Here is a 22361-nt window from a genome sequence, read left to right as displayed (position 1 = left end):
AGAATCAGCCATGTAGGATCCTATCCCTTGGAATAATCTACATGGCTTCTGTCTTACTTTCTGTTCTTTTCTTCTTTCTTTCTTTCTTTTTTTTTTTTTTTTTTGACGGAGTCTTACTCTGTCACCCAGGCTGGAGTGCAGTGGTGCAATCTTGGCTCACTGAAGCCTTGACCTCCACGATGTTCCCACCTTGGCCTCCTGAGTAGCTGGAACCACAGGCGCACACCACCATGCCGACTAATTTTTTTTTTTTTTTAATAGAGGCCAGGTGCGGTGGCTCATGCCTGCAATCCTGGCACTTTGGGAGGCTGAGGCGGGTGGATCACCTGAGGTAAGGAGTTCGAGAACAGCCTGCCTGGCCAGCATGGTGAAACCCGTCTCTACTAAAAATACAAAAATTAGCCAGGCGTGGTGGCAGGCACCTGTAATCCCAGCTACTTGGGAGACTGAGGCACGAGAATCTCTTGAAACCAGGAGGCGGAGGCTGCAGTGAGCCAAGATCGCGCCACTGCATTTCAACCTTGGCGACAGAGCAAGACTCCATCTCAAAAAAAAAAAAAAAAAAAAAAAAAATATATATATATATATATATATACACACACACACACACACACACACACACATATATAGGGAGAGATGAGGTTTCACTGTGTTGCCCAGGCTGGTCTTGAACTCCTGGGCTCAAGTAATCCTCCCACCTCGGCCTCCCTAAGTGCTGGAATTACAGGTGTGAGCCATTGCACCCAGCCTCCTTTCTTTTGCTTCTGATGTCTGTGAGGAAGTGGGAGACCTTAGAGAAAAGTGGCATGATCTTTCTTAAATAAGCTTTAGCTCCTAGCTGTTTCACCGTTATGTTTTTATTTTATAAGTAATGAATTGCTAGGATTTTGATTAGATTCTGCAAGTAATAATTTTGGATTGTAAGACAGCATCATATGGCATTTTCTAATGGTAGGACTACTTCTTAGTGGGAATAAAGAATGCCTGTTTTGGCTGGGCGTGGTGGCTCATGCCTGTAATCCCAGCACTTTGGGAGGCCGAGGTGGGTGGATCACCTGAGGCTAAGAGTTCAAGACCAGCCTGACCAATATGGTGAAACCCCGTTTCTACTAAAAATACAAAAATTAGCAGGGCATGGTGGTGCATGCCTGTAATCCCAGCTACTCGGGAGGCTGAGGCAGAAGAATCACTTGAACCTGGGAGGTGGAGGTTGCAGTGACCCGGTATCAGGCCACTGGACTCCAGACTGTGCGACAGAGCAAGACTCTGTCTCGAAAGAAAAAAAAAAAAAAGGATGCCTGTTTCTCAGAATAGGAGATTTGAAAGAAAAACATTAAAGAAAAAAATTACAGAAAAATGTGACTATAAAACATCTCTATTACCAAGTCCTACCTAAGTTACAGGACAACGGCTTATAGAAAATAGTACTGCAGTCATCTCTGTGGTACTTGTGAGGAATCATCATAATTTACTAAGATAGTATTTCTAGGTAATGCCTTATTTGCTGACAGACAAGGCTCAGGAACTGTCTCCGAGACTCATCAAAGCCAGTTTCCAGACAAATAGGGTCATGTCCTTTCCTAAAGGGGAAACTGGACTGGGATGGGACTGTCATTCAGCTGAAATCACCAGCAGGATTCCTGCTACAAAAACCAGGTTTTCTAGATCTCAGGGTCTCAGCTCTGCTATAAAGCCTTCCCACAGTGGCTGCCTCAGATACCTTCCAAAATATGGGTACACCCCAAATTCAAGGACTGTTATCACTTACCATCCTCTATCCAGTCAGTACCCATCCTCCTGAGCTCGCTGTGATCCATGTACTTTGATAAAAGGCCTAAAGGCAGGATAAAGTCAGTGAGTCTGTGATCTGGCTTTTGCTCTTGGAAATGAATATCTAAAAGTTTTTATCATTAAGACATCTAAGCAGCTGGCAGAATTGGCCTTCTGATAATTAGGCAGATGCCAAAAACTGGGCTTCCAGGTGCCTGGTAGTTACCTATAGGTAACAGAGCCCCTTTTTCCAAGGTCATCTTCATAAAGAATGGGGATACTTGGCCGGGTGCAGTGACTCACAGCCGGGTATGGTGACTAATGCCTGTAATCCCAGCACTTTGGGAGGCTGAGGCAGGAAGACTGCTTGAACCCAGGAGTTTAAGACCAGCCTGGGCAATGTAGCAAGACCTTGTCTCTTAAAAAAAAAAAAAAATTAGCTGGGCATGGTGGCACATGCCTATAGTCCCAGCTACTCAAGAGGCTGAGGGAGGTAGGAGGATCACTTGAGCCCAGGATGTTGAGGCTGCAGCAAGCCATGATGGTGCCACTGTGCTTCAACTTGGGCAACAAAGTGAGACCTTGTCTCAAACCACCACCCCCGCCCACACACATAAAACTCCCACACCATACATACATAAAAATAGAGATACTGACTGGGCACGGTGGCTTACGCTTGTAATCCCAGCACTTTTGGAGGCTGAGGCGGGTGGATCACCTGAGGTCAGGAGTTCGAGACTAGCCTGGCTGACATGATGAAACCCCATCATTACTAAAAATACAAAAATTAGGCCGGGCGTGGTGGCTCACGCCTGTAATCCCAGCACTTTGGGAGGCCAAGGCGGGCGGATCACCTGAGGTCAGGAGTTCAAGACCAGCCTGGCCAACACGGTGAAACCCCATCTCTACTAAAAAATACAAAAATTAGCAGGGCGTGGTGGCAGGTGACTTAATCCCAGCTACTTGGGAGGCAGAGGCAGGAGAATCTGAACCCGGGAGGCAGAGGTTGCAGTGAGCTGAGATCAAGCCATTGCATTCAAATCTGGGGGACAAGAGCAAGACTTCTCTCAAAAAAAAAAAAAAAAAAACAAAAAAAAAACACAAACATACAAAAATTAGTCAGGTGTGGTGGCAGGCGCCTGTAATCCCAGCTACTCAGGAGGCTGAGGCAGGACAATCACGTGAACCTGGAAGGTGGAGGTGGCAGTGAGCCGAGATCATGCCACTGCACTCTAGCCTGGGCAGCAAGAGTGAAACTCAGTTTCAAAAAAAAAAAAAAGAAAAAAGAAAGAGGGCCAGGCACCGTGGCTCACGTCTGTAATCCCAGCACTTTGGGAGGCCGAGGCAGGCAGATCACAAGGTCAGGAGATCAAGACCATCCTGGCTAACACGGTGAAACCCTATCTCTATTAAAAATACAAAAAAATTCAGCCGGGCGTGATGGCGAGCACCTGTAGTCCCAGCTACTCGGGAGGCTGAGGCAGGAAAATGGCAAGAACCCGGGAGGCGGAGCTTGCAGTGAGCCGAGATGGCGCCACTGTACTCCAGCCTGGGTAACAGAGCGAGACTCCGTCTCAGAAAAGAAAAAAAGAAGGGATGCTTGACAACACAATTTGGGAAAGTACAGGACAAAAGTGACTGTAGGAATGAAAGGACTTTCTTTGTACCTACAAACAAGACTGCTGATCTTCTGATGGCAAGTTTTGGGTTCCTGAAGTACGTCAGTGTTTGTTCTAGGATGTTAATTTTCCCCTTGCACTTTTTTTCCTAAGTGGGGAAAAAAGTAAGTATAAAGCAATGAAGCAGCAGCACTCTTTTGATCAGCCTTACCATAGTTCCTGGGGTCAGAGACTCTATCAGAGAGAGTACAGTAGTGTTTGAAATAACTACAGTTGCTGAATGAGTATTATACCAGAATAACAAGCCCCTAGACCAAGTTATTCTAAATCCTGTAAATGCCCCTTGCTTGCACCCACTCATGCCATATATTGTGCCTGTAATGTTTCTAAAGCCATCTTGGCTTCTGTGTATCTAAGTCTTTGTTCTTTAAGCTCCACCTTGAGTTCTGCCTCCCTATGAGCTTATCCCTGACTGCTTGCCTGCCTGTCCTAACCCTGCTCTGAGCATTTTGCAGGTACTCCTCTCCTGGCACGCACTTTTTTACATCGAGGTTCTATCTCCTTTGCTAGCTTGCAGGCTCCCCTCAGGAAGTTTGTTTTTGTTTTTGTTTTTTCAGAAGGAGCCTTGCTCTGTCGCCCAGGCTGGAGTGCAGTGGCACGGTCTTGGCTCACCACAACTCTCACCTCCTGGGTTCAAGCGATTCTCCTGCATCAGCCTCCCAAGTAGCTGGGACTATAGGTTCCTGCCCCAAAGTCTGGCTAATTTTTTTTTTGTATTTTTGGTAGAGACGGGGTTTCACCATATTGGCCAGGCTGGTCTCGAGCTCCTGACCTTGTGATCCACCTGCCTCGGCCTCCCAAAGTGCTGGGATTACAGGCGTGAGCCACCGCACCCAGCCCCCTCAGGAAGTTTTAATCCTTGGGTTCTCTATGGCCTGTCATGGCTTTTAGGTGAAGGAAGGCACCTCTCAGTGGATCTTTTATAAGGACCGGCACCTCAAGAATAGGAGGGGGAGACTGGGCGTGGTGGCTTATGCTTGTAATCCCAACACTTTGGGAGGTCGAGCTGAGTGGATCACCTGAGGTCAGGAGTTCTGGACCAGCCTGGCCAATGTGGCAAAACCCCAGCTCTACTAAAAAATACAAAACTTAGCCAGACATGGTGGTGTGAGCCTGTAATCCCAGCTACTCGGGAGGCTGAGGCCTGGGCAACTGAGACTCTTGTCTCAAAAAAAAAAAAAAAAAAAAAAATAGGAGGGGGAAAATAGGAATTTATTTTGATAGAACTTATGGCTTAATTAACATGGACAACTTGTAGTTGACAGCACCAAATTTCCTTCTGTAAATACTGTCATCAGTGTATCAGCTATAGGTTTGGGTGCAGATCAGACAGATAATCCCTAATGGAAACCCCGACACAAGGGCACTGCAAGTCCGATCACAGAAAGCTTCTGTGGGTCCTAAAGAGGTGATACATACGGAAGATTCCTGGGAATAGTCAGTCCTAGGGTCTGCTAGGTGGTTCTAGGATCAGCTTCTAGAAAACCATGGATGGGCTTCCTGAGGCAGCCCAGGCTCAAGCTTGACCCTGAGATCAGCCACAGTAGCCTCCGTGGAGTTCATGAAGAGAAATGACATCATCTGGGTCCTGGCAGAACCAGTAGCATGCTGCCATCATGCTGCATGGCCACACAGCATGGCAACCCTTGCTTGGGACTCCCTGGACATGCTCTGATGGATAGTAAAACAATCCGTTCTAGTCAAGGAAAGGATTCAAGATAGTTATAAAAGCAATATATAACTCCATTTCAATTCAGTCCATAAGTAACTTTTTCAGCATCAACCTGACCTTGTAGCTTCTGACCCATGTTAGAAGGGCTCCTAAGAGTCCACCAGTCTTTTCGTGACTAAGGGTGGCAATCAAAACTAAATTTGTGACTCAGTTAGGAGGGAACTATAGAAACATAAATCCACAATAAAAAACAAGTCATAGATACCAACTGCTGATGTGAAAAGAAATGGGAAATGTTTCTTGTATGCCATGTTCTGTCATTAAATAGTGTGTCAGAAGAAAATAGGTCTCTCAGTGTGTTAAAGAGCTAACAAAGCCATTATTGCTCACATACAAAGAATCTGCAGATTGTTCCTGCTTCAGTAGGTTTGATGTGCCAGGGATCTTTGGAGTACACTTCTTGGGGCAGCTTCCACTTCAGGAACTGGGCACATATAGTTAGGACTCGCCTGCTCTCCTGTGAAAAAGATGATCACAGACCAGCATTTTCAAACATTTTTATTTTTTTGAGATGGAATCTCACACTGTCTCTCAGGCTGGACTACAGCGGTGCCATCTTGGCTCACTGCGACCTCCACCTCCCGGGTTCAAGCAATTCTCTTCCCTCAGCCTCCTGAGTAGCTGGGATTACAGGCGCCCATCACCACACCCGGTTAATTTTTGTATTTTTAGTAGAGACGGGGTTTTGCCATGTTAGCCAGGCTGGTCTTGAACTCCTGGCCTCGGGTGATCCACCCACCCTGGCCTCCCAAAGTGCTGGGAATACAGGCATGAACCACCGTGCCCAGCCTCATTTTTAAACAGAGGTAATCTTTCTTTGATAAAACTAGTACTAACGTGCAATATGAAAAGCTGATAAAAGAGAGCAGAAGGGCGGAAAGGAACTAGAATCCTGCCCTCCTCCTCCAACTTCTCCAAATAGTCCTTACGTGGAATCCACAAAAACCCTAGGGTTCTGGGGAGGATGTAGAAACCACTGGTGTTGGGCAAAAGTGACAGCTTGCAGATGTAATCCCTAGACCACAGATTTGGGCAGGAATTCCCATTACCCTGTGCGCTAGAGATGAAGCTCCCACCTCCACTTACTGTTCCTATGCCATTTTTCTGTCACTCTACAAAGGAAGTGTAGCCCCTGACTTCTGTCCTTGTGGCATCTCTGGGTTGGAAGGAAGGAACTCTAGGGGACTGATCTCTTCCTGATCCACATCCTTGAGCAAAATTTAGCAAGTGGGTCTCTTTTCTAGTTCATTGTTCTCAGAATGCCACCCATACACCATGCAACACCTCTGATGAATCTCCAAGCCAGTATTTTATCTCAGGTCCACCAGATGTTTGGGCCATAAGAATTCCTTTGGCTACTGATGGGCATATAAATTACTTCAGCCACTATGTTTAGTGATTTATAAATATCTAATAAAAAGTTAAAGATACCTAGAGATTCTACTTTAGGGTTTATGCCCTCAAGAAACTCTCATATGCGTGCACAAGGAAACAGGTAAAATAATTGCAGCACTATAATCATGAAAAATTGAAATGTCAGGCCAGGCACGGTGGCTCATGCCTATAATCCCAGCTCTTTGGGAGGCCAAGCAGGTGGATCACTTGAGGTCAGGAGTTCGAGACCAGCCTGGCCAACATGGCGGAACCCCATCTCTACTAAAAATACAAAAATTAGCCAGGCATGGTAGTGGGCAGCTGTAATCGCAGCTACTCGGGAGGCTGAGGCAGAAGAATTGCTTGAACCCAGGAGGTGGAGGTTGCAGTGAGCTGAGATCGCACCACTGTACTCCAGCCTGGGCAACAGAGACCCTGTCTCAAAAATATATATGTCTGTCTGTCTGTCTGTCTATCTATCTATACGAGTATATGAATGCTTCTTTTCTTTGCAGAGTTGGCTCTGGATTTGAAGTTTGAGGGATGAGAGACGCCGACAGTAGGCCTTACCTCAGCTACTGCATCATTTTCATCCTGAGAATACAGAAGTAGTGGGACCAAGCTGTCCAGGACTTGGTTGTCTATACTCTTCTTATCTGGGTTTTTTACAGACTTTACGGCGGCTCCAAAGAGAGTCATGGAGAAACAATGAACGTCAGATCTCACCTAGGAAGGGAGTAGGCAAAGGGAAGCAATTCACTGAATGTGTGCATGCTTAGCTTGTAACAACTTGGGAGGGGTTGAAAAGCCAGTCCTGACATGAGGCTATTTAGCTGTATGTAGCTGAGGGCAAGAAATAAAATATACGTGGACACAGGCCAGGCGCAGTGGCTCATGCCTGTAATCCCAGCACTTTGGGAGGCTGAGGCGGGCAGATCACTTGAGGTCAGGAGTTCAAGACCAGCCTGGCCAATATGGGGAAACCCCATCTCCACTAAAAATACAAAAATTAGCCGGGCGTGGTGGCGCATGCCTGTAGTCCCAGCTACTCGGGAGGCTGAGGCAGGAGAATCGCTTGAACCCAGGAGGTGGAGGTTGCAGTGGGCCCAGATCACGCCACTGCACTCCAGCCTGGGCAACAGAGCAAGCCTCCATCTCCCTCCTCCTCTCTCTCTCTATATGGACACAGTAAGACTTGCCGCTTTGGCACTACTTGTTTTCTCTCTCTACAAGTGAGAGATGCACATAGTCTCACCTGTAGTCAGCAAACCTTGTGCCTGGTACAGGCAGGAACCATTCACACAGGCTGTTTTGCTGAAATTCGAAATCCCAGCCTTGGTATGTTTTACTCTTCCAAGGATGCTAGTCATTGTGCTCCATGCATTTCCTCTTGAGAAATATATGGGATTTGGGACAGGGACATAAGTATCATCCACCATCTTGACCCAGTTCTAATAGTTCTTGAAGGCAAAGACAATGTTTTCCCCTTCCCCATCACAAAGCAGGGTAGTACCTTAGCAAGTTTCTATGTTCAGTTTTTTTTTTTTTTTTTTTTTTTGGTTAAACCTGAAAAACAGTAACATCTGCCCTATCAAAGTCACAGGTTACCTAGAAGGGTCTTAAGAGAGGAGGTTTGAAATGCTCTGAAAGTAAAAGTCCTATACCAAGTAGAGTGTATTTATTACTATACCAACTTCTGTTTGCTGTTATGCCCATTACCCTCCTCCTAGGAAAGTCTCTCCTCTCTGACTGTCTTACATCACCAAATAAGGAGAACAGGGTCCTCATGATGGCAGCCAGGGTAGTGAAATCCATTGTTCTAACAAGTTGCAGGAGTATCTGGATGGCTGACAGAATGATCTTCTTATCAGTTTCATGCAAGCTGTCTACAATGTATGGCAACAGGCTCTTGATGTCTTCTCTCTGCGTGGCCAAAGGGAGCACAACACCTTTTCTCCAAATCACGTCACCTGGTACCAAAGGGGGTGCTCCGCATCTTTACTCAGTACCTAGTGCTCACTGATTTTTGTTAGGGCTGGCAGATCCAGAAGGGAGAAGAGGGGATATGATGGCCCTCTCTCAGTACTGGCAGGTCTGATCTATAGAAGAGGGGCAGAGCTGCTTTGAGTTGCCTCAAGGGCAAAAGTGGGACCAGGCAAGGAAGGTCTAGGGCTATGGGCTTGGGCTCACTGTAAGGAAGAGCTCTGCTAACAAGGGAAAGTGGAACAGGTAGCTCAGGCCACGGTGAGCTCCCAAACACACAAGGTATCCAAACAGAGGCTCAAAGATCCTGATATGGTTTGGCTCTGTGTCCCCACCTAAATCTCATCTCGAATTGTAATTCCCACAAGTAGAGGGAGAGACTTGGTGGGAAGTGATTGGATCATGAGGGCGGTTTCCCCCATGCTGTTCTCATGATAGTAAGGGAGCTCTCAGGAGATCTGATGGTTTTAAAATGGCAGTTTTGGCTGGGTGCGGTGGCTCATGCCTGTAATCCCAGCACTTTGGGAGGCGGAGGCAGGTGAATCACTCGAGGTCAGGAGTTTGAGACCAGCCTGGCCAAGATGGCGAAACCCCACCTCCACTAAAAATACAAAAATTAGGCTGGGCACAGTGGCTCACGCCTGTAATCCCAGCACTTTGGGAGGCCGAGGCGGGTGGATCACCTGAGGTCAGGAGTTCGAGCCCACCCTGACCAACATGGCAAAACCCTGTCTCTACTAAAAATACAAAAATTAGCCAGGCATGGTAGCACATACCTGTAATCCCAGCTGTTTGGGAGGCTGAGGCAGGAGAATCGCTTGAACCCGGGAGGCGGAGGTTGCAGTGAGCTGAGATCGCACCATTGCACTCCAGCCTGGGTAACAAGAGCAAAACTCTGTCTCAAAAAACAAACAAACAAACAAACAAACAAACAAACAAACACACAAAAGCCTGGCATGGTGGTGCCTGCCTGTAGTCCCAGCTACTCAGGAGGCTGAGGCAGGAGAATTGCTATAGCTTGAACTCGGATGGCAGAGGTTGCAATCAGCCGAGATCGCACCACTGCACTCCACCCTAGGTGACACAGCGAGACTCAATCTCAAAAAAAACAAAAATAAAATAAAATAAAAGTGGCAGTTTCCTCTGCTTTCTATCTCTCTCCTGCTCTGCCATTGTGAAAATGTACCTGCTTCCCCTTTGCCTTCCACCATGATTGTAAGTTTCCTGAGGCCTCCCTAGCCATGCAGAATTGTGAGTCTAGTAAACCTCCTTTGTTTATAAATTACCCAGGCTCAGGGAGTATCTTTATAGCAGTGTGAAAATGGATCCCCTGGCAGGAATTCAAGCAGAATTTGACCAAGGACTTAAGGGTTCTTCTCATTCTGAATGGGGATTCTGCTCTTCTGAAACTACTGAAAGGAAGCAGTCTCAGGGTTGTAAAGTTTAAACATAGACATGGAAAAGTAAGTAGAATATAAACACAAGTTAGGAAGCCAGTTTAAAAAAAAAGAAAAAGTAAGTAGAATAAAGCAATAGATATTAATGTATCCAATCAACCAGAATTAACATACACTGACATTTGTCATTTTTGCTTCAGAAATACTTTTTTTTTTTTTTTTTTTTGAGACAGGATGTCACTCTGTCTTTCAGGCTGCAGTGCAGTGGTGCAATCTTGGCTCACTACAACCTCTGCCTCACGGGTTTAAGCAATTCTTCTGCCTCAGCCTCCCAAGAAGCTGGGACTACAGGCACATGCCACCATGGCTAATTTTTGCATTTTTAGTAGAGATGGGGTTTCACTACATTGGCCAGGTTGGTCTCAAACTCCTGACTTCAGGTGATCTGCTCGCCTTGGTCTCCCGAAGTGCTGGGATTACAGGCACGAGCCACTGCACCTGGTCCCAAATATTTTTAAATAAGATATTTGGTGAAGTGGCTCGTGCCTGTAACCCCAGCTACTCTGGAGGCTGAGGTAAGAGGACTGCTTAAGGCCAGGAGTTCAAGGCTGCAGTGAGCCATGATCATGCCACTGTTCTCTAGCCTGGGCAACAGAGCAAGACCCTGTCTCTAAAAAAATTAAAAAAGTAAAAATAGGCCGGGTGTGGTGGCTCACGCCTGTAATCCCAGCACTTTGGGAGGCCGAGGCGGGCAGATCATGAGGTCAGGAGATCAAGACCATCCTGGCTAACACATGAAACCCCGTCTCTACTAAAAATACAAAAAATTAGGCAGGAGAATGGCATGAACCCGGGAGGCAGAGATTGCAGTGAGCTGAGATTGTGCCACTGCACTCCAGCCTGGGTGACAGAGCCAGACTCTGTCTCAGAAAAAAAAAAAAAAAAAGAAGTAAAAATAAATAAATAAATAAAATAGAACTCCAGGCCACCTGTGGTGGCTCACACCTGTAATCCCAGCACTTTGGAAGGGTGAGGCAGGCAGATCACTTGAGGTCAGGAGTTCGAGACCAGCCTGGCCAACATGGTGAAACCCTGTCCCTACTAAAACATACAAAAATTAGCCAGGCGTAGTGGCAGATGCCTGTAGTCCCAGGTATTTGGAAAGCTGGGACTTGGAGACTTGGAGAATCACTTGAAGCCAGGAGGCAGAAGTTGCGGTGAGCCGAGATTGTGCCACTGCACTCTAGCCTGAGTGACAAAGAGAGTCCCTGTCTCAAAAAAACAAAACAAAACAAAAAACCAAAAAGAAAAAAAAGAAATAGAATTCCAGTGACAAAACTGAAGCTTCAGAAATTCCTCATGTCTTCTGGCTTAGGCTTAGTTTTCTCACAAGGCCTATGGAAGATGAGCTTTCTTCCAACATGAATGTCGGTGATCTTTTTTTTAGATGACAAGCATCTTGGGAGCATATCAATGGTCTTTTCAATCTACTCCATGGGGCAACATGGTACAAGGCATAAAACAATACCTAAATGCTGTCCAGGTTGTGATAATGAGTATATCTCCCCTGCAAATTGCAGCTATCAACTATTATGAATATATAAAATTTGGACTTTTTATTTATTTCATTTAATTCCATTAACTTTTTTTTTCTTTTTTTTGTGAGACAGAGTTTCGCTCTTGTTGCCCAGGCTGGAGTGCAATAGTGCAATCTCAGCTCACTGCAACCTCCGCTTCCCGGGTTCAAATGATTCTCCTGCCTCAGCCTCCCGAGTAGCTGGGATTACAGGCATGTGCCACCATGCCTGGCTAATTTTTTTGTATTTTTAGTAGAGATCGGGTTTCTCCATGTTGGTTAGGCTGGTCTCGAACTCTCGACCTCAGGTGATTCACCCGCCTCGGCCCCCAAAGTGCTGGGATTATAAGCGTGAGCCACCGTGCCTGGCCTAACTTTTTTTTTTTTTTTTTCCCGGAGACGGAGTCTTGCTCTGTCACCCAGGCTGGAGTGCAGTGGTGCCATCTCGGCTCACTGCAACCTCCGCTTCCCGGGTTCATGCGATTCTCCTGCCTCAGCCTACTGAGAAGCTGGGATTACAGGCATGTGCCACCATGCCCGGCTAATTTTTGTATTTTTGGTAGAGACGGGGTTTCACCATGTTGGCCTGGCTGGTCTCAAACTCCTGACCTCGTGATCCACTCGCCTCGGCCTCCCAAAGTGCTGTGATTACAGGCGTGAGCCATCATGCCTGGCCAATTTCATTAATTTTTAAATAGTCAGTACTTGCCTATTTCTTAGGCATAAAACTTTAAATGATACAAAAGGATGTGCGGGAAAAAAGACCCTCTCCCACCTACTCCTGTCCCCAGGCTACCCAATTGTCCTCAGCTGTTTTCAGTTTCTTAGGTATCATTTTGGGGTGATTAATTTGTGTCTTAGGAATCAGCGGTCTGGGCCAGGCGCTGTGGCTCACACCTGTAATCCCAGTATTTTGGAAGGCTGAGGTGGGCAGATCACTTGAGCCCAGAAGTTCGAGAGCAGCCCTGGCAACACAGTGAGACTCTGTCTCTACAAAAATTTTAAAAATCAGCTGGGCATGGTGGCATGCACTTGTGGTCCCTGCTACTCAGGAGGCTGAGGTGGGAGGATCACTTGAGCCCGGGAGGTTGAAGCTGTAGCACGCAGTGATGGTGTCACTGAACTCCAGCCTGGGTAACAAAGCAAGACCCTATCTCGAAAAGAGAAAAAAAAAAGAAAAGAAAGAAAGAAGGAAGGAAGGAAGGAGAGAAAAGAAAGGAAAGAGAAGGAAAGGAAGAAAGGAAGGAAAGAGAGAAGGGAAAGAAAGAAAGGAAAGAAAGGAAGGAAGAAAGAGGAAGAAAAAAAGAGACAGAAAGAAAGAGAAAGAAAGAAAAGAAAAGAATCCACAGTCTGGGGGACCCTCCTACCATCTCCTGGTGTCCAACAAGATTGTACAGTCCCCTCAGGCCGAGAATTCTAAAGAGATGATTTCCATCTTGTAGCCAGTCTTTAAAGCGGGCAACGGAGTATATGCTGGGCAGTCTCTTGGCCACTGGACTCCGGAGAAGCTGAAAGAACCCACAGATCAGCCAAAAAAATGACCTTTAAGCCCTTTTTCATGTGGGGACCTACCTTCCCACCAATGCTAAAGTACATATTTTCCTTTTAAATCTCTACAATACAGAATACACAGGATGATGTTTATTTACCCTATAGGTACACAAGGAATACTGAATTATGCATGTGTGGAAAGAAGATTTTCGAGAGGCTTGAATCCAAAAATTCTTTCTTTTTTGTGTGTTTGTTTTGTTTTGTTTTGTTTTTTTGAGATGGAGTCACGCTCTGTTGCCCAGGCTGGAGTGCAGTGGTGCGATCTTGGCTCACTGCAACCTCTGCCTCCCAGGTTCAAGCGATTCTCATGCCTCAGCCTCCCGAGTAGCTGAGATTACAGGCGCCCGCCAGCATGTCCAGCTAACTGTTTTGTATTTTTAGTAGAGACGGGGTTTCACCATGTTGGCCAGGCTAGTTTTGAACTCCCGAACTCAGGTGATCCGCCCGCTTCAGCCTCCCAAAGTGCTGGGATTACAGGCGTGAGCCACTGCGCCTGGCCTTGAATCTGAAAATTATTTCTATCTCACTCTTGAAACAGATCCCAACATGCCACTAACTCGATGTAGCCTAGGAAGGCAGGGATTGCTGCTTCATAGGCTTCCTGAATCCAGCTTCTAAAGAATGAGTCTTACCTCCACAAAAAAGCCTGCAGATGTGAGTTTATGTTTATCATTCCCTCGGTTAAGAAGAGGGACTAATAAGTACGTGACCTTCTGTGCAAGGAGCCGATTTCTTTCCAGCAATGCGCTGCAAAACACAACACCAACAGAATGACTCTCAGAAATGCTCCCATCCAGAGGGCATTGTCTCAGGGCTGGGGACCCTCTAGAAGTTCTTGCCCAGCTACAGGATAGTATACGGTAGGGCCAGGACCTCTGAAAAATTTGCCTAGCATTATGGATATTTGCCCACCCTCTTATAAGGAGGTTATTCAACCTTAGTTGCTGTGATAACTAGAAGGGAAATAAATACCCAAAACAATGCCGATTTAGAACAGGTGGGTGTATGCATGAAAAGGAAGCCTTACTTGGCAAGGAGAAATACTCCCTCAAGATGGCTATCTTTTCCTCCCAGAAGAACCCATCCTTTATTCTTTTCCATGATGTTGAATTCCTGCAAGCAGGATGTTCTGAGGAGGAGAGTCTTTGTAGCCTGCATGGCAAAGCTAAATCAAACAAAAACAGTGTGGGTGATTTGAACAGGTCCCTCCAACTTACCAGCACATGATCAGCCCATTCTCACTGAGGAGGGTCATGCATTGACAACTGCTGGACTATCTCTCCTTTCCAGATTGCCCAAAAGACTCTTTTCTTTTTTCTTTTACTTTCTTCTTCTTCTTCTTTTTTTTCGACAGAGGCTTGCTCTGTCGCCCAGGCAACTGGGTTTCACCATGTTGGTCAGGCTGGTCTCAAACTCCTGACCTCAGATGATATGCCTGTCTCGGCCTCCCAAAGTGTTGGAATTACAGGTGTGAGCTACCGTGCCCGGCCTACTTTCAAGACTAGTCAAGTGCAGTAGTGAGACCAGAAGAGTCTTAATGCTCTAATAACTTGTAAGGCCCTTTACACAAGATCTCAGCATAAAGAAATCTAACTAGGTCTCATTTCCCCAGGAGTTTAGAAGGAAATCTATGATAAAAGAAATGATCTGGGATGCTAAACAGACACATACTGCTTTTTTTTTAAAGCCTTACTGAGATACAATTTACCCCACACGATTTATCTCCACTGTTTTTATTATTTATTTATTTATTGAGACAGAGTCTTGTTCTGTCACCTAAGCTGGAGGGCAAGGGTGCCATCATGGCTCACTGCAGCCTTGAGCTCCTGGGCTCAAGTGATCTTCCTGCCTCAGCATCCAGAGCAGCTGGGATTACAGGCATGTGCCGTCAGGCTCCGATAATTTAAGAAAAAAAATTTTTTTTGAGACAGGGTCTGGCTCTGTCTCCCAGGCTGGAGTGTGGTGGCGCGATTTCTGCTCACTGCCAGTTGGGACCACAAGTGCGTGCCAACACACCTGGCTAATTTTTAGAGACAGGGTTTCACAATGTTGCCCAGGCTGGTCTTGAACTCCTGAGCTCAAGTAGTCCTCCTGCCTCAGCCTCCGAAAGTGTTGGCATTACACATGTGGGCCACTGCACCCAGCCTAAAAATTTTTTGTAGAGACAGGGTCTTGCCCTGTTGCCTAGGCTGTTCTTAAACTCCTAGCTTCAAATGATCCTCCTGCCTTGGCCTCCCAAAGTGCTGGGATTACAGGAATGAGCCATTGTGCCTGGCCCTCCACTGCCTTTAAAAGCTACTTACTGAAATGTTATCCCGGACCTAGCATCAGAGAATCTTAAAGCTGGAAGGAGCCTGAGCAACACAGTGAGACCCCCTCTCTACAAAAAATGAAAATAATTAGCTGGGCATGGTGGCAGGCAACTGTGGTTCAGCTACGCAGGAGGCTGAGGTGGGAGGATCACGTGAGCCCAGGATTTTGAGGCTGCAGTAAGCCATGATCATGCCACTGCACTCCAGCCTGGGTGACAGACAGAGACCCTGTCTCAAAAAATAAAACAAAGTAATAAAGCTGGAAGGGTCTTCGAGATCGCCTTGCCTGATCTTTTCATTTATAGATAAGGAAACTGAGGCACAGAACAATAGATTTGCCCAGGGTATAGAACTAGTTGAATGGATGAATGAGAACTGCACTAGAACTCAGGTCTACTGACTTAGTCTGGTGTTCTTAAATATGTCACATAGTACTTTCTCGGAAAGAAATCCATGTACCGTAGCAACACTAAGAAACATCTTTATTATTATTATTATTATTACTTTTTGAGACAGAGTCTCGCTCTGTTGCTCAGGCTGGAGTGCAACAGCACCATCTCGGCTCACTGCAATCTCTGCCTCCCAGGTTCAAGTGATTCTCGTGCTTCAGCCTCCTGAGTAGCTGGAATTATAGGCATGTGCCACTACGCCCAGCTAATTTTTGTATTTTTAGTAGAGACAGGGTTTCACCATGTTGGCCAGGCTGGTCTCAAACTCTTCACCTCAGGTGATCCACCTGCCTCGGCCTCCCAAAGTGCTGGGATTATAGGCATGAGCCACTGTGCTCGACCAACAACACTAAGAAATTTCTACTGAGACTCTAATGGGACTTAAAAATATCTCTCCATGCAATAAAACAGAAAGGAGAAATCACTGCATGGTGGATCAGTACAGTTTTGGAGGTAGGTTTAGGCTGTTTTGTTTCCATCTCTACTTGATTTATTAGGAAAGGGCTAACACAGTATCATATTTGGCTAACCCAGATATAACCCACATAGCCAAATTTACCTTGTTACTAATAAAACCAAAGATAACCAATGAAAGCTCAGAATGATTCCTGGGCATTTCATCTTGATGGCTCATGAAGACTGAAGGTTGTAAGCTCCCCTCCAGCTGGGACTACATCTTGGCTATTCCTGTGTTCACCACAGTGCCCAGTGCTTAGTACGTGTTACTTAATGTCAATGAAATAATGATGGGCAGTACCACAAAGGGGTGACCTCTGAAGGCACTTCCTGTTCTGTGTACAGGCCACTTGGGATGTTGACATCAGACATGGTGAGGCCGATGCTGTGATGAATCTGGATGAGCAGTGTCATGAGAAGCTGAGGAAAGAGTCGGAATGTAGCTGCTCGAAGCCTGTTTCCCAAAAACACCTCATAAAGGGCATCTGTTGCCTGTGGTGGAAAAGACACAGAGAGGAACTAAGCACCTGCCATTTTGAAATACAGAAGTCATGAAGGAAACTATTAACATATTTGACTGTATACAAATATAAAGCCAGGGCAACATTTATCATAAAGTTAGATGACAACAGGCCAGCTGCAGTGGCTCATGTCTGCAATCCCAGAACTTTGGGAGGCCAAGGCAGGTGGATCACCTTAGGTCAGGAGTTTGAGACCAGCTTGGTCAACAGAGTGAAACCCCATCTCTACTAAAAATACAAAAACATTAGCCAGGTGTGGTGGCTCACGCCTGTAATCTCAGCTACTCGGGAGGCAGAGGCAGGAGAATCGCTTGAACCTGAGAGGTGTAGGTTGCAGTGAGCCGAGATCGTGCCATTGCACTCCAGCTTGAGTGACAGAGCGAGACTCCGTCTCAAAAAAAAGAGTTAGATGACAACAACCTGGAGAAGTATTTGTATCAATATATTGTTCTTACTATACAAAATGCTCTCACGTAGTAGTAAAAAAATGTGAAGGCTTATTACTCAAAGGGTAGGCCACACACCAGTAGCATTGTCATCACCTGGGAGCTGGTTAAACAGGGAGGATTTCAAGCCCCATCCCAGACCTTCCATATCAGAACCCGCATTTTATTATTATCTTTTACTTTTTTGTTTTTGAGACAGAGTCTCGCTCTGTCACCCAGGCTGGAGTGCAGTGGTGAGATCTCTGCTCACTGCAAGCTCCGCCTCCTGGATTCACGCCATTCTACCGCCTCAGCCTCCCGAGTAGCTGGGACTACAGGCGCCCGCCACCATGCCTGGCTAATTGTTCATATTTTTAGCAGAGACGGGGTTTCACCATGTTAGCCAAGATGGTCTCCATCTCCTGACCTCGTGATCCACCTGCCTCGGCCTCCCAAAGTGCTAGGATTACAGGCGTAAGCCACTGCGCCCGGCTGAGAACCTGCATTTTAATAATATCCCCAAGTGATTGTGGTTTGTGTGCATATTAAATCTGAGAAGGACTAGTGTACAGGACATGAACAAACAAGTCATAAAAGAAATATAAACGGCCAATTAAAAACATATACAAGGCTGGGTGTGGTGGCTCACGTCTGTAATCTCAGCATTTCGGGAGGCTAAGGCGGGAGGATTGTTTGAGCCCAGGAGTTCGAGACCAGACTGGGCAACATGGGGAATCCCTGTCTCTACTAAAAAATACAAAAATTAGCCAGGCATGGTGGCAATCTCCTGTATTCCCAGCTACTCAGGAGGCTGATGTGGGAGGATCGCTTCAGCCCAGGAGGAAGAGGTTACAGTGAGCTGAGATCATGCCACTGCAGTCCAGCCTGGGCAACAGAGTGAGACCCTGTCTCAAAAAGAAAAATAACAATAATTTAGACCACAGAAAGCTGAACTATAAACTGGTAGGGGAGAAAATAAAGTAAAAAGTAAATGTTGATAGTAGGGCAGGCTGTGTGTGTGTGGAGGCAGGTTTATGGGAATGCTGTACTTTCTGCTCAATTTTTCTGTGAACTTAAAACTGCTCTAAAAATTAAAGTATTTAAAAGGAAAAAATGAAAAAGTATACCAAACAGATATACCAAAAGTTTATAAATGTATAAAGACTTCTGGAAAGTTCATTTTTAGGGAGATTGTTACAGACATGAGCTAAGAATGGTTTTTACATTTTTTAATAAAAGGATTGTTAAAAAAAATCCAAAAATCCAAAGATTGTTTAAAAAAATCCAAAGAATATGTGACAGAGACTATATATTTACCATCTGGTCTTTTATAGAAAGTTGGCCAACCTCTGCTCAGGGAGATCTGCCCTTTTTTTTTTTTTTTTTTTTTTTTTTTTTTTTGAGACAGAGTCTTGCTCTGTCTTCCAGGCTGGAGTGCAGTGGCGTGATCTCGGCTCACGGCAACCTCTGCCTCCCTGGTTTAAGTAATTCTCCTGCCTTAGCTTCCTGAGTAGCTGGGATTACAGGCAGCTGCCACCATGCCTGGCTAATTTTTGTATTTTAAGTAGAGACGGGGTTGCATCATGTTGGCCAGGCTGGTCTCAAACTCCTGACCTCAAGTGATCGGCCTGCCTTGGCCTCCCAAAGTGCTGAAATTACAGGCGAGAGCCACCGTGCCTGGCCTTTTTTTTTTTTTTTTGAGATGGAGTCTCACTCTGTTGCCCAGCCTGGAGTGCAGTAGCATGATCTTGGCTCACTGCAACCTCTGCCTCCTGGGTTCAAGCAAGTCTCCTGCTTCAGCCTCTTGAGTAGCTGGGATTACAGGTGGGCACCACTACACCTGGCTAATTTTTGTATTTTAGTAGAGATGGGGTTCATCATATTGGCCAGGCTGGTCTTGAACTCCTGACCTCAGGTGATCGCCTCAGCCTCTTGAGTAGCTGGGATTACAGGTGGGTGCCACTACACCTGGCTAATTTTTGTATTTTAGTAGAGATGGGGTTTCACCATATTGGCCAGGCTGGTCTTGAACTCCTGACCTCAGGTGATCTACCCGCCTTGGTCTCCCAAAGTGCTGGGATTACAGGCATGAGTCACCGCGTCTAGTCTGCACTTTGTTTTATACAGTTCTAAGATATTTGAAGTTTTTTTTCCCACAAGTTTGCATTTCTCTTTAACTATGATGATACATATTTTTTAGAGGATGAGGGAAGGAATGTTTTAAACATATTAAACCAGGGATGTTTCCAAGGGACAGATGACAGTCATGGGTTCTTAGTTTCTGTTTCTGGTTGGGCCAATAAAGCCCCTTCCCCATCCCTCTTTTCCGCTTATCACTAGAGACAGAAACTAAACACCATGGCTTCAGGCTGCTAAAAGCCTAAAACAAAACAGAACAGAACAACAAAAACAAAAAAAGGCAGGTTGGACGAGTTTGTATTAAAGCATTCTGACTCCTTCACTCTCCCCAGCTCCCTCCATGTCAATCCCTTGGCAGAAACACTGTAGACTTATAAATGGATGACAGATGCAGGCTTTGAGAAGGACCAAAAGGAACACTCTCCACTGGGGTGTGGGGTCAGTCATCCTGGGAGGGGCTGACATTAGAGGGGCAAAGCTCAAGGGCTTACAGCCACAGCCACATATGCCATCTTCTCCTGTGCGGGCTCATTATGGCATTTCTGCAGCTTCCTCAGGAGCCTCCACAGAATCCAGGTCGTGCTGGGAAGCTCCACCGCCAGCATTCTCCACACCTCAGCCAGGTGCCTGGAAATCCCAAAGAGCAAGAGGGTTCAGGAGAACGGCTGATTCCAATGCAATCTACAAGAGGTTCTCCTCTCTACTCAGTTCTTCAGGGTGTCAAAAGACTGATTTTGATTTCATAACAGTAACTCCCCAGGTTTTTTTTTTTCCTTCTTGTGAGACCCTGTCTCAAAAAAATAAAGGTGGTTGTATCCATTTATTTGCCAACAAGCAGAGTAGGATTCCTATTGCTCCATATTTTCTTTTATTTACTTATTTTTTTTAAATTTTATTATTATTATAATAATTATTTTGACATGGCGTCTTGCTCTGTCACTCAGGCTGGAGTCAGTGGCACGATCTTGGCTCACTGCAACCTCTGTCTCCTGGGTTCAATCAATTACCTTGCTTCAGTCTCCCAAGTAGCTGGGATTACAGGTGCCTGCCACCATGCCCAGCTAATTTTTGTATTTTTAGTGGAGCCGGGGTGTCGCCATGTTGGCCAGGCTGGTCTCAAACTCCCAACCTCAAGTGATCTGCCTGCCCTGGCCTCCCAAAGTGCTGGGATTACAGGCGTGAGCCACTGCACCCAGCCAATTTTTAAAATTTTACTTTAAGTTCCGGGGTACATGTGCCGAATGTGCAGGTTTGTTACGTAGGTATCCATGTGCCATGGTGGTTTGTTGCACCTATTAACCCATCATCTAGGTTTTAAGCCCATACACATTAGGTATTTGTCCTAATGGTCTCCCTCCCCTTGCCTCCCACCCCCGAAGTCCCCAGGTTTTATCGAATCAAGTTCCCATTGCCTCAGCATGGACTTCAAGGCTATTCATAACCTGGTCCTGACTTAACTTTTCAGCCTCATCACTTCCCCATCACACACTCTGTGCTCAAACCATCCAGACCATTCAGACCATTCACCTTTACCTAATAAAACACAGACTTTGAAAACCCTACACCTTTGCTTATGTCACCGTCTTTTTTTTTTTTTTAGACAAGGTCTCATTCTGTCACCTGGGCTGGAGTGCAGTGATGCCACACACAGCTCACTGCAGCCTTGAACTCCTGAGCTCAAACAATCCTCCTGCCTCAGCCACCCGAATAGCTGGGACCACAAGCGTGTGCCACCACACCTGGCTAATTTTTAAATTTGTTTTTGTAGAGACGGGGTTTCGCCATGTTGCCCAGGCTGGTCTTGAACTCCTGGGCTCAAGTGATCCACCCACCTCTGCCTCGCAAAGTGCTGGGATTACAGGCATAAGCCACTGTACCCGACCCTTATGTCACTTTCTTAAACTGGAAGGCCCTTTCCAAAACTGTTCTCTGCCCATCAAAATCCTTCAAGGTCCAGATCCAGTGTCATGACTCCTAGGAAGCCTTGGTTGCTTCTTCACCATGTCTTTCATAAAACATTTCTTCTTCTTAGAGGTCGCTTCAATCTTATGCGTGCTATCATCAGTTCTTTATGTGTGTATCTGTTCCCTCTGAAGGAAAGGATTATTTCTGGCTCTTCTAGGAATTCCTCAGGGACTTGCACAATGCCAGGTTCATAGAAGGCTAAATTATAGACACATGTATTCAATCTGGTCTGTGGTCCTCAAATTCTGGCTAAAGTTAATCCTTGAAATAAAGCTTTGATCCTACCTAAAAGAGATATCTTCTAAAGAAAAATAATATGTAATAACTTCTCTGTCATTGATTCAAATGTAGGGCCTGAGAGTTACATAAACATTGTGGAAGAACATTACAGTGGGAAGAAAATTGGGAGTTACTCGTGCTTTTAATCCATTCTTTTATTTTCAGAATCTATTTAGGCATCTTTGTATGCTAGAGTAAGTTTTTAAAGTGTGATCTTCCAGGCCAGGTGTGGCAGCCTATAATCATGTAATCCCAGCTCTTTGTAATCCCAACATTTTGTAATTCCAGCACCTGCAATCCCAGTACTTTGTAATCCCAGCACCTGTAATCCCAGCACTTTGGGAGGCTGAGACGGGAGGATTGCTTGAGCCCAGAAGTTCAAGACCAGCCTGGGAAACATGGCGAAACCCTGTCTCTACAAAAAATGCAAAATTAGCCAGGTGTGGTATGTGTGCCTGTAGTCCCAGCTACTCAGGAGGCTGAGGTGGAAGGATCATTTGAACACAGAAGGCAGAGACTGAGGTGAGCCAAAATACCACTGCACTCCAGCCTCAGTGGCAGGGTGAGACTGTCTCGGGGAGAAAAAAAAAGGAAAAAAGAAAAGAAAAGAAAAAGAAAGGAAAAAAGAAAAGAAAAGGAAAAGAAAGAAAAAAAGTGTGGTCTTCCAACTGTCAGAATCATCCTAAAACTTGAGAGGCTTAAAGACTATCCTAACATTTCACTCCTCACCACAGTGATTCTAATTTGTGAATA

The 22361-nt window shown here is 45.8% G+C and overlaps 1 protein-coding gene across 1 annotated transcript in view; it reads right to left on the bottom strand.

Annotated features, from left to right (window-relative positions):
* Positions 1-22361, bottom strand: part of MROH8 (maestro heat like repeat family member 8) — a 77328-nt gene that overhangs the window by 5556 nt on the left and 49411 nt on the right. Inside the window, exons 13-22 of the mRNA XM_030826730.1 lie at positions 19856-19991; positions 16581-16771; positions 14090-14227; positions 13695-13809; positions 12879-13019; positions 8314-8478; positions 7126-7281; positions 5516-5638; positions 3438-3537; positions 1769-1834 (exon numbers count right to left, since the gene is read on the bottom strand). Coding sequence (XP_030682590.1) covers positions 1769-1834; positions 3438-3537; positions 5516-5638; positions 7126-7281; positions 8314-8478; positions 12879-13019; positions 13695-13809; positions 14090-14227; positions 16581-16771; positions 19856-19991 — 1331 coding nt within the window. The remainder of the gene's footprint in view (positions 1-1768; positions 1835-3437; positions 3538-5515; positions 5639-7125; positions 7282-8313; positions 8479-12878; positions 13020-13694; positions 13810-14089; positions 14228-16580; positions 16772-19855; positions 19992-22361) is intronic.

This window comes from Nomascus leucogenys, chromosome 13 (genome assembly GCF_006542625.1).
Source record: "Nomascus leucogenys isolate Asia chromosome 13, Asia_NLE_v1, whole genome shotgun sequence".
Taxonomy (NCBI): domain Eukaryota; kingdom Metazoa; phylum Chordata; class Mammalia; order Primates; family Hylobatidae; genus Nomascus; species Nomascus leucogenys.
This window is presented reverse-complemented; position numbering and strand designations above follow the sequence as displayed.